Here is a 17,379-nt window from a genome sequence, read left to right as displayed (position 1 = left end):
AAAGGGAAAAAAAAAAAAAAAAAAAAAAAAAAGAGAGAAGAAAAGAAAACAGTGATGATGACCATTGGTGATAAATAGCATAATACGATTCTTATTTCGTGGTAATTAACAAAGAACAACATTGTGAGTCTGAATAACATCTTTCTCTCCCTTTACGAGGAACAAAACAAGGCACAACAAACAAAATAGCGTTAGAATCAGTCTTCACCATACTCTGAAAGATACAATTCAGCGCATGACACTTTTTCAACTAAATACTACGAAATAAACTTTGCTAATTACTACGAATACAACAAAAAATCATCAGACAAAAATAAAGATGAGCAGAAGGTTTTGAAAAAGAATAGTATTGGGTATCCCATAACTAAAGCACGCACAAAGTTTAGTCCCAAACATAGACCAAACAGTAGTTACAAACAAATCGACTTGAACATAATGAATTACAAGAATAACATTATGAAAAATCTTATTTCTACAACCCACATATTCCCCGGGGCCCGTTTAATTAACTGATTTGAGTTTTTAATTTGAGTTGGGATGTGACTTTATGTGAAAACTTTTTACTATAGTAAAAAAATTAGATGTAATTGTTTTTTAGTTTTACTGTAGTAAACTTTAAATTCTAAACTCGAATCGGTGAAATGAACAGACCCAAATCTTTAGTGCCAGCTCTTTGTTTAAGCCAAACAATCCAATGCAAAGTACTCGCAGTCTACAGAGCTCAATCATTTCACCATTGATCATAGGGATTTGAGGATCAAATAAAATGATAACTTTGTCTATATCAAAAGTCGCTTAGTCGGTTCACACATTCAAGTTAGTAATTCTGATTCAATTGACGGGACCTTTCTGAGAGAACTAGTGATGGGAAATTTTTAAATTCAAATTATAACAGAATCAGAATCACGGGTTTAAATACATTTGCGAAACGGGCCTTTAGTTCTTTCAACTCCAAGTTTGTAATAGTAACTCATACACTGCTACAAAAAATTGTTTCCTTGACTACTAAGCTAACTTTTCAGTGAGACGCAATGGTTTTCAATTGGGTACTTTTGAAGCCAGAACTCTGTGGCGGGCTATCAGCACTTCATTCAGCTGAGCAATCTGGTGCAGTAGTTGGTTGATTTTCTGCAAATGACCAATGCAATGTTTAGTGCAAAGACATTATAAGAGAAGAAGACACAGTAATGATAACAGAAAAAAATGCCAATGTGCTTGAGCTAACAATGACAAATCAAAAACAGGGTCCAGAAAACATAATTCTGATTCTCAATGCCCAGCACCAAAATATTCTTCAATTTAAACCTTTTATTTAACTTAATCTAGCATTAATCCTTTCAAATAATTAACAGCGAGTTCGTAGCCTACTGACATTAGGCTTACACTGCCGCGTAGTTTGGTAGATGGGAGGTCTCAGATTTGTGTCCTCGAGACCATTTTCAGGCTACTAACTCAATGTTCGACTTCTCCCAATGTAAGAAGTTATTTCTTCATACATACCTTTGAAGATAATTACGGTTGATCAATTTCGGTTGATCCCCCCCCCCCCCCTTTTTTTTTTTTTTTTTTTTTTTTCAACCAAATATTCATTTCAAATAATTAAGGCAAACACAGGATATAGTTCCCCGCCAAAATTATTACGCAAATTGTGAGCCTTAAACAGAACAATTATTATCCTTTTTGTAAAATGCATAGACAAAACAATATCATCAAGATCAACTATTATATTTTCTCACAGGCATTTGCACAAACATCAAGAACTCAATCAGACAAGTGACTAATCAATCACGCCCCAAAAAAATAAAAAAATAAAAAAACAACAACAACTAACCTCGTTCTTCTCTCTCACAACGGCCTTCAAATTCTTCACCCTCTTTCGGTGCCGAGCCCTAACGTAGAACGACCAGAGCATCACCGCCGCCGCAATTCCCGCGCCGGCGGCAAAGCACGAAGCTTTCCACCAAACGACACCGTTGCCTCCAAACGACGAAACAAGCCTCAGAACCCTCGCCCTCAACACCTCAAGCCCAATCCCCACCCACCACCGACCGACCTCGCCGCTTCTCTTGAGCAGAGATTCGGACGCCACCGGCGAATCCGGGTCGGACAGATCCGAGTCCGACGGCGAGAACGACGAAAACGAGGACGAAGACGCCAAAGAGGAAGAAGGAGACAACGAGAAGGGCGGTGAAAATGGGTCTTCTTTCTCATGGTTACTGCGTGAAGAAAGGTGGAGATTTTCGTGGTTGATCGGAGGGAAGACGGAGAATTCAGTTTTGGGGACGGAGTCTCGGATCACCACCATTGTCCAGGGCTTGATCTCTTCTCTGTCGTTTGGGTCTTGCGGAAAGCCGTCCAACACCATTTTTGAGAGCTTCAATTCTACTGGTAAGAAGAAGAAGAAGAAGAAGAAGAAGAAGAAGAAGAAGCTGTTCTGTAGTAAGCAATCGGGAAAAATGAAAATAAAAAAGCTTTGACAAAAGAGAATTAAAAAGTAAATACGTTGTCTTTTGCTTTTAATTAATTTCAATTTATCGTGCAATGAAGAATTACCAGTTGCGACCAAAACTTCGCTCTCGCTCTCTCTCTCTCTCTCTGTGATTTGTTTTAAACAGGTGAAAAGGTGAAAGATCGTGTTGTCGTTTACAGGGATGGTAATTGACATTTCAAAGAAGAGGACCCTTTTTTTTTTTTGTTTTTTGTTTGTTTTTAGATTTGAATTGACAAAACCGCATGTCGTTTTTGTTTGTAAAGTTTGTTGTCGCTTCCCAACCGGTAGTAGGGTTTTTTTTTTTTTTTTTCTCCTGATGAAATTGTCGTTATTAGTGTTGTTTGTTCTAGAATTATGATAATTGGGTCACTTTAGTCCACAATTTTTAATTATTGACGGATTAGTCTTTAAATTTCCGTGTTTTAACCATTTTGGTCCCTAAAAATAGAATTGTTAAAGGACTTCTAAATTTTATAGAGAATTTAAATCACGTCTAAAAAACATATTTTTCAAATCCACATCATTCTTAAAAAGGCATAAAGGCCTTTTTGTTTTTGTTTTTTTTTTGGGTATTGAAGAGAACAATTTCTAAGTGTTTTTATATTTATTTTTATGAAAGATCATAAGCTAATTAAGTCTAAAAAAAGGGGGACGGAGTACTCAAAAGGTGTTTTCTAACCTAAGAGCATCGATTTAATATTAATTAAATATAAATATAAAACACATAAACTAAAATCGTAAAATATTAATCCAATAATTATAATAAATTAGATCATTCACAAAAAAATTAATGAGATTGAATTCTCATCACATAATCAAATTTTTATATTTGATATATATATATATATATATATATATATAACCATCACAGAAACATCAGAATACATATTGACGATGATGGTCGATGAGAAACAAAAACATATATGGAAAAGAACCATACTCTTCGTTACTGACAGTAGAACTAAACCAACTGATAAACACTTTTATTCATAATTATAATATGAAGTCCATATTACAGAGCGTTACATGGCACCGTACGTTTTTATTTTGAAATATGCATATAAGTACATACATATTGCATATATATAGCTAGATCTGGAGACGTATAAACTATTATTACACATACCCTTCATTTTTATAACATAAAGCCTAACTTAAAAACTAACGACCTGGAGGATATTATATATATATATATCCTACATGTATAAGATAGCATATCGAAATACTAGTATATATATACAAAATACATGTGCATGAACTTATTATAATTAACCTATATATTTATGTTCATGCAGTAGGAAGTTGTGTAATTGTGATTTATGATATATTCATGGCGATGCTGCTTGTTCAGGACCAACAACGCTGTCCCTTGCTGGAATAATTCCAGGAATTACGCCGGATCCGATGGGATATTGCGGATATCCGGGTGTGATTCCGGGATAAAATCCAGGGATTCCGGGCTGTAATGGAGGGACAAAATTGAACCACAAAAGCTTCCTAGAATTAGTGGTGGAAATCATGGAAGTAGCAAAAACAAGAGATAGTGTAAAGAGAAGAAGAACTCTAGAGTAATTGGTATTCATCTTTGCTAGCTGATTATATTGTGCTCTGATACTATATATGTTAAGATGTGTATTTATTTAAGATTATTGGTGAATTTGAGAATTCGAAATGGGGTTTATATACTTGATTGGATGAGATGATTAACACAGCAAAGTTAATGCAAATCCAACTACCTTTTGAAAATGAAGGCCTCAATATATTAATTTTGGATGATTCCCATCTCTATGGTTAGTGATCTGTCATAGCTAGATGGGGCTAGGAAATTTTTGTGAGTAATCAATTTTTTTTTTTTTTTTTTGTTGATCACTATCTAATTAAGTAAGACAGCAAAGCTTTTTTCTGAATTATTTGGCAATATCTATTTTCATTTGATTTTTCAATAGGAGAGTCAATATAATACTTGTCACCAGTCATGAATTATATTATAATCCAATTCTGTTTAATTATACGGGTATAAGACGTTTAGGCTTTATATACTATCCAGTACCACAGTAATCCAAGATTACAATAAATTAAATAAAATAAATGGATAAGTTGAAACTCTCAAGCATGCACCAAGGAATTATGAGCTCTTGCATCAATACAATTAAATGTACGTGACCACAAAAAGGTCGAAAATTAGAAGAAGCCACATTATAAATATACTAAAAAGAAGGCATGGAACACTGTTCACAGACTCACATTTTTTATTTTACTGTACGTTGTACAGTAAAATTCCCCAAATCTTCATTTTGTCCATTAATTTTGAATTGCCAAATTTGCTCATTTTTTCTCTCTTTTCTCTTTCTTCGGCGGGATTTTTGAGTCTTTCACATCGAGGTTGTCATGTGTCGACTATCGGTTGGCTGAAGGAGAAAGTGGCCAGGCCCACCTCTGGCAATTGAATTGCCAAGTTTGCCCTTCTTTTCCTTCTCTTTTCTCTTTCCTGGGCAGAGACTTTCGAGTCTTTCGCATAGAGGTTGTCACGTGTCGACTCTCAGCCGGCCGAAGGAGAAAGTGGCGGGGCCCACCACTGCGCAGCTACCCACTCTTGTTGAACGCTCCTCACTTGCGCATGCTTCTCACGTGCGAATTTGAGCCATCAAAATTTTTTATCAGACCATTTTAGAGCATTTCTAGTTTATTTTTTTATTTTTTATTGTTTATTATATTTATTATTATTTTAAATTGATTTGGAGTCTAATTTGTCTGTTTCACCACCATTTTGTGCTAAATTTGTAATATTACTCAGATAAAAATATAGTAAGATTAAATAAAATATGCTAAAGTAAAATAAAATCACATCAATTAAATAAAAAATTAAACAAAATAAAATAGAATTAATTTAAAACACAATGAAATACGTTAAATTAGTTTTTCTCTCTCTCTTTGTTTAAGATTTTTCCCGTTATTATTTTCATTTCTTTTATGTTTACTTCTCTTTTTTTTAACAATTTGTGTTAGCCATTATTTTAAATTAATCACGTGCGCACGTTTAAGATTAAAACTAAACAAAGACTAAAAAAGAAAAAAATTGGAAAAGAAAGGTGTTGATTTGTGGTCCGATTTTATCCATTTTAATATTATTTTACCCCAGATTTTCAAAGCCTCTCAAATGAAAATAATATAAATAATTTGAATGAAAAATAAAATTAAATAAAGGGTAATTGGCACGAATGGTCCTCAAACTTGTCAAAAGGTGACAGTTTGGTCCTTAAATTTATTTTTTGACAAAACGAGTAGCAAATTATTTAAAAGGGTGCATGTCGTCCTTTCCGTTAAATGCCGTTCAAAAATAGGGACCAAATTTTAACCTATTAAAGTTGATTGAGACTAAAAAAATCACTTCATAAAGAAGTAAGGGAGCATAATGTCACCCTTTTATGTTATTATGCCGTTACTTTTTGGACAATATCTAACGGAAATGACTAGATTGCACCCTTTTAAATAGTTTGAGATTCGTTTCGTCAAAAAAAAAGTTTGAGGACCAAACTATCACCTTTTAAAGAGTTTGGGATCATTTGTACAATTTACCCTTAAATAAAAATACACTAAAATAAAATAAAGTTGCACCTTCTTAAGTAAGTTAAACTAAAAATTACTTTTGTGAATTATTAACGGCTGTGATAGGCGCATGAAGAGCACGAGGGGCCAAAAGCTCTCCCGTGTCACTAATGTAGTCATTAATGATAATATATTAATTATTGCTATTCTTCTATCCTTTCTTTTTCGTCATCTTTTTTTAATTCTTGATGATTCGTATAACCGCTATTTTAAATGAGTCACGCGCACGAAGTGCATGTTTTACATCATATTTAAAAAATTTTATTACCTTTTCATGTAATTATTTTTACTTTTACATACACATATTTTCCCACCAAAATAAAAAAATTGAGTTCCTACCAGCATTAGCAACACTAATGTAAACTTTTAACTTCCTTAATTATTATTATTAATTTTTTTAAAATTTATATTTTGCAGCTAAGAAAAACAGAAGAAAAAAAGAAAACAAAAGTTATAATATATTGTAAATATTATATAAATATATTTATATGTATATATAAATTAATCCTATACTATAAAATTTTTTAACTTTTTATATAATACAACAATATTTTCTGTAGCAATGCGTGGGTTATTGGCAAGCATATCCTATGAGACACTACATGGGCTAATTAATATCTTACATAGTTTTTGGTGTTTTCTTTTTTTTTTTTCGCTCTGAAAAAAATACTGCATCAACATAATTTTTGGTTTACTCACCAAAAGCAATAATGTTTGCTTCTGATGGAGGACAAAATTAGTGAGACTGCTGTTTAACCATTTGGATAAGTATAATTTATTGGCCAATTTAATTATCTACGCATCTAGGCACATTATCCGCACGAAAGCCTTACCATATGATAATAGCAAGTGTTAAGAACCTGGGCGTAGACTACTCAACGTGCCAATCTAATTTGAATTGTACATCTTTTAGTAACTTTAGGTATACATTGAGTTGTTCACCTTTCAGTTATAAAATTTGATAGTGACTTTTTTTTATAGGATCAGAAAAAATAAATTATCGGTAATTTTTTTTTTTAATCATCAAATTTCTATCAAAAAAAGTCTGCTATGCATACTTTTTTAATATAATTTAATTTTAATTAGATTCAATGATAAAAAAAACTAGTCCTATCAGTCAGATAACCTACTGATAAAACTCCTAATTTGATAAGGTATCCAGTAAGTAAAACTGAAAGCAAAAGTAAATAAGCAATTTGAGTCGTGTTAGCAGTGGCAGAGACAAGAACTTTTTCATAGGACAAGAGTTAAAACTTAAGTTTTAAATTAAAATAATACGCCACTATTATTTTCGTAGTTAATTGTTTGTATATTTTTTAATCTAAATTAATCAAGTTTCTAGTTGACTTTAATTAGTTCACTTTTTTTTTTTTTTTAGAAGGGAGTTTAATTCACTTTTAAGGTTTGCACTTCACAAAATAAAACAATGTCTTTGATTTGTGGATATAGACGAATTGCTGAATTACTTTATTCTTTTTTATTTTTTTTGGGATCCTTTTTAATATGCCAACATACCAATTTTATCTGTTAGATCTGTACAAAATCACATAAAAGTAAAAAAGAACGCAAATTTAACGGTTAGAAAAACCTGACCTATCGGTATACCAAACATATCAAAAAATCTATTTTTTCTTTCTTTTTACTATTTTCAAGTAGCCTTTAGTTTTCTCTCTAATGACAATTGATCAACATGGCTTGAAACGAATTGCCTTCCATTTGCAATCACGTGAGCAGTACATGGGGCTGGGGACTTCGTCAATAAGTCAGGGGATAAAATTATTTTGGTACCTTTTGTTACATTAAACATCTCATTAGTATTTTGTATTTTTTAATAATATTAAAATGATATCTTTACCTTTAAAGAAACATTCTTAATTTGGTACACTAAAACGGGTTTTAAAAACATACAATATCTAAACTGCCATTTTCATTAATTAAATAGAAATTAATAATTTAAAAATCCTTTATGAAAACATTTTAACTTATTGTAACTTTTTACTTTTTAAATGTTCTAAAGTATTTTTAGGATTTTCTTTAAATTATTAATTTATTGTTAATTAGTAAGAACATTTTATATTACAAAAAGCGGTCTTAGAGTAAAAAAAAATATTTCTTTAAAAGTAAAAAATACCGTTTTAATATTATTAAAACACACAAGATAATAAGGAGATATTTTTCAATAATAGAGAGTATCAAAATAATTTTATCTTAGAAGGTAGGGAATATGTTAGCCATTTTGTTACCAAATTAAGAGTTTGTGTTTAATTGGGGAAAGGAGACATATATCCTTAAAAGTGCATGGGTCACGATTTTTACTCCTTAGTCTTGATTAATAACTTTTTTAATCATATAAATATACTAACAAAAGGGTATTAATTAAGAACGATAAGTAAAATTTTAGACTTGTATACTCTAAAAAGATAAATTATGCAATTTTTTTTGTTTTTTTATAGTTTAGAAAAAATTAGAAAAAAAAAGGATTTCATTTTCTTTTTATTTTCCATTAAAGGTAGCATTATCTTATTATAGGCGGTTTTTGGAATAATTATTATGTATATGTTAAGGTTTGTCTTACATGTATAGCTGGGTAGTCAATATATATAGAAGTGTTAAAGTGTACTTTCCACTAGGGGTGTTAGGCAGTTAAAAACCGTCAGTTTTGGTCGGTTCGGTGGCCGAACCGACCATGTCAGTTTTTAGAAACCGAGAACCGAAACTGAACCGTAAAATTACAATTCGGTTCGGTTAACCAAATTTTTGGTTTTCGGTCAGTTTCGATCGGTTTTCAATTTTGGTAATCTGGATGGTGACTATCAGTTAACTATCAGGTTACCCGCATATTTAGTTGCATTTTTTGACCAAAAATTGTGAAAAAATGTAAAACATTCCTTGTATGCAAGCATGTAATCACAATAAATGAATACAAAGCACAACATCCAAATTGATAATACCACAAACACAAAATATCCAAATCCAATGTCCAAAATCTAAAGTACAAACTAGAAATTTGAAAGTTACAACAAACAATACTAATGTTCAAAGTGTAAAAAATATTAACTTAGCATAAGAAATTAAGAAGTCCAAAGCATAATTAAAAAGCATAGTAAAGTTCATTTCCAATTTCTCATAAACCTCCTATTCCCCTTCATCCGAATCCAAATCCAAATCCATTATATCTTCATATGTATCGCTACAATAGAAAATTAGAATTAAGTAAATGAAATTGAATAGATAATGAGAAAAAAATAAGAAATAGATATAATTATAATTATCTTACTTGGGTCTTTTAGAAGATTCCGCATCATTTACTTGAGAGCTTCCGTCCTTTGAACACGTTGGGGTAGAAACAACCTCACCATCATCTACAAGAAAATTATAAATTAATTTACATATGTCATGAAATGAATAAAAAAGATATAATTATATCAAGTATGTGTAGTATGTACAATCATGATTAGCATTATCTGAGACAACATGATAGCAATCTGCAAAAGATTCAACCTCATCCATATATTGCCTAAGAACCACGGGTTCATATTCTTCATCCTTCGCGTTCAACCAACTTTTTAAGCAAATAAGTGCTTCTACCATCCTGGGAGCCAATGAACTCCTAAAAGGATCAAGAATACGAAGACCGGTAGAAAAAGCTGATTCAGATGCAACCGTCGAAACCGGAACTGCAAGCACATCTCTAGCAATTTGGGACAAGACCTTATACGAGCATTTACTTTCCATCAACCTATGATGTTAAAACTATCATCCACTAGCTCTTCCCATTGCTCAGATAAATACTTATCCACATCATTCTTCTGCACATTTGCACTATTCCCACTCATCTTTTACTTTCTAAACATGGCCTCTATCTCATCATCAATAACCGGCATTGAGGCGGGCTCATTAGATGTCGTAATTGTTGAAGGACTTGAATTACAACCAGAATAAGTTTCGTGCTGCGAGGGGGAGCCAAAGGTGGAGGAGGTGTCGAATCATTGTAGATACACTTGAAGGCAAGAGTAAGATAATCCAACTTATATCTTGGATGAAGAACTAAGCCAAGAAACATCATGTGATTCATTTTCTCGACATTTCCCCAATACTTATCAAATTTCTTATTCATCATCATTGCCATTTCATTCAACATAGGATCATCACACTCCTCTAACTTAATCAACTCTCGTTTGACAGCACAAATATCTTTGAAATAGAAGTTTGAAGTGACATAATATGAACCACTAAACTTCTTCGTCAAAGTGTAAAACTTACCTAAGAACCTCAAAAAAACACGTGCATTGTCACAATCCGTCCATTTGGTAAACCCTCCATCTTTTTGTCTTTTATAACTTCATCAAAGTAAGCACAATAGTTTTGATCCAAAAGCAGCCTCTCAAAAACGGGGACAAACTTGAAAGAAGTCTCCAACATTAGATAGGTAGAGTTCCACCTCGTCTTCACATCCAAACACAATAGGGCAGTTGAGTTGATGTTTTCTTCCTTCATGCACTCCTTAAACTTCTTGAGGCGTTGAGGTGAGGACCTCACATACCTAACTGCATTGTGGATGCTTGCAATAGAATATGCTAAGTCCGTGAGCCCATCATTAACAATCAAGTTTAGAATGTGACAGACACACCGCATATGTATCATCTGGCCATCTAAGACGAGAAAATTAGGAATATCTTTGACTTTTCTCTTCAACCTGTCCATAGCCACATCATTGGACGATGCATTGTCCACTGTAACTGTGAACAATGCAGTTATGCCCCAATCATTAAGGCAAACCAAAATCTCATATGCAACTGTTTCTCCTTTATGATTCGGAACTTGGATGAAATTAATGATCATTTTCTGCATATTCCAATCTTCATTGATCCAATGTGCGGTCAAACACATGTAATTGATGTTCTGAATTGATGTCCAAGTATCAGTCGTCAAACACACTCGTTGCTTTCCTAAAACCTTCTTCACCTTCTTTTTCTCCTCCAAAAACATTTGATAAACATCCCTCGCAATTGTTATCCTTGAAATGTCAAGCACTCTAGGATTCAAGTACGCCGAATAGCGCTTAAACCCTTTACCTTCCACGAGTCGGAACGGTAACTCATCCAATATGATATACTCCGAAACGGCTCTCTTATAAGTGACACCATAATGCTTGCAAGTAGCCCTCTTGGTTTTTTCGTCCCTCGTGAAATGCTGCCAAACCGGGCTTACTTGTCGGGCTTTTCTTCCTTTTCTTAGTACATTTCCCTTCTTCCTCAGTTGTCTCTTGTGTTTCAGTAGTTTCGGTTTCTTTTTTACTAGATTGAGACTCTATCTCTTTTTGCTTTTCCGATGAAGACATCTAAAAGAATTAAGCTAAAAGTTAAACAATCACAAACAACATGCTTTCACTACATGAGATTTTTCAAATTGTACACAATGCTTTTACTAATAAGAGAGAGGAAAAGAGAGAGAGAGGATATGGAGACTCCAATTGTACACAATGCATTAAATCCAAAGAAGGCAACTTGAACAATAAGAAATAAACACTACCGGTTGAAACCTTACTGGTTTCATTTATACAACTTGAAATCCTTTCCCTTCCAAACTTAAAAAACATAAACATTTTTCATTTTAGAATCAATATCACGTCTTTTTTTTTAGGGCCATTTTTTCTTGTATACCTGGTCAAAGTTCTGAATTCTCAGAAATTCCCGTCTCTCTCTCTCTGTGGTTTTTAAGGACAGGACCCCATGCTTAGAGGAGTATTTTTTTCCTTTTTTTTTTGGAGGGTAAGAACATGCTTAGAGGAGTCTAGAGAATCATAATAATAGGATTATAATAATAAGAACATGCAAAGAGAATCATAATAATATTTAAAAAAAAAGAAAAAAAATCCCATGATAGGATTGCTTTGGAAACATTAGTTAGATCACAAACATTGAACAATAACAAAAGAATTATAAAATACATGTTAAAATATGTCCATACCAACAGCATACTGATTCATAAATTATACAAGTTTTGCTTAAAATAGTGGGGAAAGTGCAAAAGACTAATCATAGTAAAGGCATTATATTATAATGATAAGAATTGTTCTATTAATTAATTTAAATATGGTGTAAGATCTCTTGGATCAGCTTTCATTCCCATAAACTAAAGGAAAAGTATTGTGTAAAGCTACTTGGGATAAACTAGAATAATGTTTGCAACCACCCCCATTAGAAGCAACAGCACTTTCTGCTTCTTTCTCTCAGACAAACACAACACCAAGGAGCGGGCGAAAAAAAATATAGAAATCAAACTATGAGAAAAAAAATATAGAAATCAAACCAAACCAAAGCAAACCATACATATTCTTATTAGGGCCATTTTTTGCTCTCTCGCCATATATCATCAATCATCAACATCACGAAACATCAATTGCAAGAACCTCCCTCACCCATGCTAAGCCAAACCACTGAAAACTGAATAACGAACCTAAATCGATTCAGCAAGCTTTTCTTTCAACATAGCACTGAAACAACTCATTTGATCTCTACTTAGTGTAACACTAAGTTCCACCCCACCTTTCTCGTCCTACTCAAAACAATCTACATAATGCTCCCTGGTTAACATTACTCACAACCCCGAGCAGAACACCATTCCACAAGCACAAGAATTAAAAACCATCAGGTGGCTCTGCATATCTTGAAACCTTTTTTCATATACAAATCATTCTGTGGCATATATAAATCCAAAATCAAACGCAACAGATCTATACAATCGCCCAAGCATGATTGATGGAAATAGAAAGTGGAGAATCAAAAGCCTAACCTCGGCGGAGCTTGGCGGACGTGCGAGCGGCGGCTGGCGGCTTGGGCTTCTTTCACCGTGAGAGGCGGACGTGCGAGCGGCGGCGGACGTGCGATTGAGGATGACTGAGGAGAGAGGCGGCGGCTAGGGCTTCCGTGAGGGTGGGTGAGAGTGAGAGAGGTGAGGCGTGAGGGTGGGTGGTCGTGTGGGTGCCGGGTGGGTGGGGGGTGTCTGTCTGGGGTGAGAGAGTGAGAGAGTGAGAGAGTGAGAGACAGCGAGAGGCAGAAGAGAGACTGAGAGAAAGATGGTTCAATTTTGAGTTTTGTGATTCCTAAGAGTAAAAACGACATCCACTCTTCAGAAACGACAACATAAAATTTAAAAAAAAAAATGAAAACATAAAAAAAAAAAATTTCCTCAGTCGGTTCGGTTTTAACCGACGAGCCAAAACAAAACCGAAACCGAACCGAATATCTAGGGATCAGTCGGTTAACCGAACCGATTGTGTTCGGTTTCACGTGGCACCGCCATTTTCGTTTTGAGCAGTCGGTTCTTCGGTCGGTTGCGATCGATTTTGGTTTTACGGTTTTTTTGTACTGTCCTATTTTTCATGGTACACTTCAACCAAAACTTCAACGTTTTGGTTGAAAAACCCACCCTCTCTTTATTTATTTATTTATTTTTATTTGTGAGCCTCTTTTATTTTTTATTTTTGTCTTTTAGTCGCTCATTTTTTTTCTTCTTCTTTCTTGCCCTTCTCTATTTTTTTCAATCTTTTATTTTACTCTTTCTTTTTGCTTTTTGCCTCAAAACTTATTTCTTTTTTTATTTGAGTTCATTTTTTACTTTTTTGGTCTTTTGCCCTAAACTTTTTTTTTTTTTTCATTTTGGTTCCTTTTACCTTAAAATCTTTGTTTTTTCTTTTTTGGACTTCTTTTCTTCTTCTTACCTTATTCTTTTCATTTAAGTTCCCTTTTCAAATGTTATATTCATATTTTAAATGCTTTTTATTGTGACTTATTTCTAAAACTTCATTTTGAAAAAGCGTATTCTCTACGTCTTATTTAATTGCAACTATTATTTTCTTAATACATTCAATCTATAATTTTTTCATGTTAGGTGATTTTAAAATTTAACATAATATTGTTCTTATGTGCCCGTACTTTTTTTTTTTTACTTTTTTATTTTAGTTATGCCAAAAAATTCTCCACGATATAATCCTTTCTGAATACATTTCTTTTAAATAGTTTTTTTTTTTTTTTTTTCCGAGTGCTCTTATTAAAATATATATTTTTTAGATGTGTCCTTATTTAATTTTTTTCTTGTGTAATTCTTGTCATTTTAATGGCGATTACTTATAAAAATTCTTGTATTAGTTGTGTATTGACTAATTAACTAAGACCTTTATCTTTATTAATTAAATATATGAAAATAATGACAACACTATCAAAATTTAACACACCAATTACTCTCCACACAGAACACATGAAGTTCAACTAGTAAAATATAAATCCCTTGAAAAATGATAGTATGTCGCTCAATAGCCGATATGTGGCTCTAAAAAAAAAAAGAATTCTTATCATTGGTGGCCCATGAACTTTAAGGTCACTCTCAGTTTGTTTTTTGAATTTTTGAAAATTCTCGCTTTACTTCTAAATTTTGAATTGTTCCCACTTAATCACTTCTGTTGTAATTTATGTTAAAAATTAATAGAAAAAAAGAGAATAATGCAGTTACGTGACTTTTCTATTTGGATTTATGTTAAAAAGAAATGGATCAAAATCACATGAGCACACTTAACTCCCTCTTTTTATATATAATTTTAACAGAAATTCTTACGAAAGGGTTTAAAAGGGACAAATTTAAAATTTATAGAACAAAGTGAGAGTTTTTAAAATTTAAGAGACAAGAGAATGACTCTCGGCACTAGGGATAATAATCTAAAAAAAAAAGATGACGATGTATCCAACCATTTAAAGTTTTATGTCGTTCGATTTAGTTGATAAACGACAAGTCCTTTCTCATTTATATTGCCGTCCATTTAAAGTTTTTTGTCCTTCGATTATGTTGATAAACGGCAAACCTTTCTCGTTTATATTGCCGTTTATTAGGTCAACGACATGTCTTTTTCAGGGTTTTAACATCTTTTTAGCCGAATAAACGACATGTTGTGGTAAATGACATTCTAATCATTGCATATCTAGTCAAATAACATGTTAGTATCTGTGTGCTTTTCCATTAAAACTTCTACTCTTGATTATATTTTAAATCATTAAATGACATGTCCTTTATCGTAGACCCGTTTATGTTTAGTCGAACAAAAGACTTTACGGTTAACAAAACATTCATGTCGTTTGTGCAGAAAAATGACTAAATAACTGTCGTCTGCAAAAGGACGTACTTTGACTTAGTTTGGTATGTCACGCCCCAAATAAGGGTTGATGACGTGCATGCTTATTTAGAAATAAAATAAGGATTATATATATATATATAAATTTCTAAACAAACCTCACTATTTTTAGGGAAATTAAGTTTTAGAAAGAGTGAGGCAGACTTTATGAAATAACAATCAGAGTCAAATCAATTTCAAAAGTCAGTCTCCGGCATCCACAGGGTTTTACACATTATACATACATAAATAAATACAAAAATATAAATAACTGACATCAACCATAATCTAACAGAATTTAAGGTTTACAATCCATAATGTTTATATACATGCCTTAGTAATGAATGGAAATGAAGGAAAACTTCACAGCTTCCTCTATTCTTGAATGGAATTTCCTCACCGGTAAACACCACCTATTCTGTGCTTCTTCTAGCATCGTCTGAGAGGGGTTAAATTACATTTAAAATAAAGAAAAGTACACGAAAGACCCAATAGGATATAATTTTATAAAACTGAATAAATAAATGGAAGTACAGGTCCGAACGAATCATTCGGAACCAAACAACCTTTTTCTGAAATGAAAATAAACTTAAATTACCGGTTTTAGGCACCAGCAAGTAATTTAATGATAAATTACTTACGACCATTGCAAGGACAATCACCACCGTAGTGGCCCGTCTGGGTTTCAGGTCCAACACCCAAGGATAAGATCTCCATATCCTGATCTCTAGGCCATCAACGTTGTTACCATTTCTTAAAATATCTCATTTTATGAAAAATATCATATAAAACTTTTCTTTAGTTTTCAATGATTTCAAATACGTTTTTATCTTTAAAACATTTTCATAGGCCAAATTCATTTAAAACAGGCTAACAAGGACGTGGACAAGAACATCCTACCTCTCGGATGTCAATTCTACGGATAACTTCAAGTAGTCCTAGCTCCACTTGTCTTTGAAGCTCCAAGTCCAATCGTGCCGCTAGCTTCGTCATAAAAAACAATGATTTAGAGTTTAATCCTTATATTTAAACAACCTAGCTTAATCATGAAAAATTGTATCACACTAGTGTGCCTTGACTTAAAATCAAAGTTCATAAACAATTTCTTAATTCAAATCATGATTTTTTGAGAATTGGAGTTCAATCAAGAGAAATAGAATGGAAACAAGGATTAAAGTGGCTAATCTACTCACTTTGAGTTTTCAAATGAACTTAAGTTGGTTCTACATTGAATTTCGGGGTCAAAACAGGGTTTTTGAAATGTTATTGGACTGAGAAAAGTGCACACCGGTCGACCGGTGGCAGAGAAGTGTCACTCCACCGGTCGGCCGGTAGAGTGATGACCGGTCAACCGGTGGGGTTCTATCAGACCGAAAAAATGGTTGAATCACTAAGAAAATCACCAAAACCTGCAATTTAAGGTTCGATTTTGAGATATTTTCATAAGAAATCAACAAAACGAGATTCCAATCATCAAATGGGGTTCAAAAAATAAAAAACCCCCAAATTCTAATATGGTTTCATTCAAAATCCATTCAAAATCAAATCTAAACCAATATTCATCAAAATTCAAACCAAAAACCAGATCACCAAGAGAAAAATCCACGATTAAGAGTGAGTTTTCAAATATTTACCTTGATCTTTACTTTGGGGTTGAAAACTTCTTGAAAATCCTCTTTTTGGTTTAGATCCGGTTCAAAACTTCTTAGAGAGAGGGAAAACTTTGAGAGAAAGGGAGGGAGAGTGAGGGTAGCGAGAGAGAGAGAGCTGAGAGATCTGAGAAAGAAAGGAGAAGAGAAAGAGAGAGCCAGCAGGAGAAAGAGAGAGAGACGAGAGAAAGAGAAAGTTGAGAGAAGGAGAGTGAACGAGAGAGAGTGAGAAAAAAACAAGGAAAGGAAAGAAAAGAAAAGAGAACATAGAGAAAAGAAAGGGCAATATTAAAAGATTGTTAAAAGAAAAGGATGGAATTGTAAATATTAAAAATAATTTAAAATTTCTTGATTAATTAAAGAAAATTAAGTTAGACACACTAATAAATCACAATTAACATAATTAAACCTATTTAATTCTTGAGGTCGTTACAGTTTGGTATTGCTGTAGATTTTAGAAAAATTACTTT

At 32.9% G+C, this 17,379-nt stretch overlaps 1 protein-coding gene and 1 long non-coding RNA gene across 4 annotated transcripts; both read right to left on the bottom strand.

Annotated features, from left to right (window-relative positions):
- Positions 1–800: 800 nt before the first annotated feature.
- LOC21391939 lies at positions 801–2,628 on the bottom strand. Of its 3 annotated transcripts, none has more exons than XM_024161296.1 (3): positions 2,554–2,628; positions 1,832–2,385; positions 801–1,128 (listed from the first exon to the last, which is right to left on the bottom strand). In XM_024161296.1, the coding sequence occupies exons 2-3, from the start codon at positions 2,363–2,365 to the stop codon at positions 1,039–1,041; spliced, it is 624 nt and encodes a 207-aa protein (XP_024017064.1). In that variant the 5' UTR covers positions 2,366–2,385; positions 2,554–2,628; the 3' UTR covers positions 801–1,038. The 3 variants fall into 3 exon arrangements, with proteins under 3 accessions (XP_024017064.1, XP_024017065.1, XP_010089890.1); XM_024161297.1 differs by having other exon boundaries at positions 1,832–2,382; positions 2,554–2,610; XM_010091588.2 differs by lacking the exon at positions 2,554–2,628 and having other exon boundaries at positions 1,832–2,475.
- A 6,453-nt stretch (positions 2,629–9,081) lies between these two features.
- Positions 9,082–13,061, bottom strand: LOC112090308. The gene is made up of 3 exons (XR_002901589.1): positions 12,893–13,061; positions 9,375–9,459; positions 9,082–9,287 (listed from the first exon to the last, which is right to left on the bottom strand). It is a non-coding gene; the product is annotated as an uncharacterized LOC112090308 (long non-coding RNA).
- Positions 13,062–17,379: the final 4,318 nt, after the last annotated feature.

The sequence above is a fragment of the Morus notabilis genome, unplaced genomic scaffold, assembly GCF_000414095.1.
Source record: "Morus notabilis unplaced genomic scaffold, ASM41409v2 Scaffold1202, whole genome shotgun sequence".
NCBI classification, from domain to species: domain Eukaryota; kingdom Viridiplantae; phylum Streptophyta; class Magnoliopsida; order Rosales; family Moraceae; genus Morus; species Morus notabilis.
The sequence above is the reverse complement of the archived record's forward strand: the minus strand, read 5'-3'. Positions and strand labels throughout refer to the sequence as shown.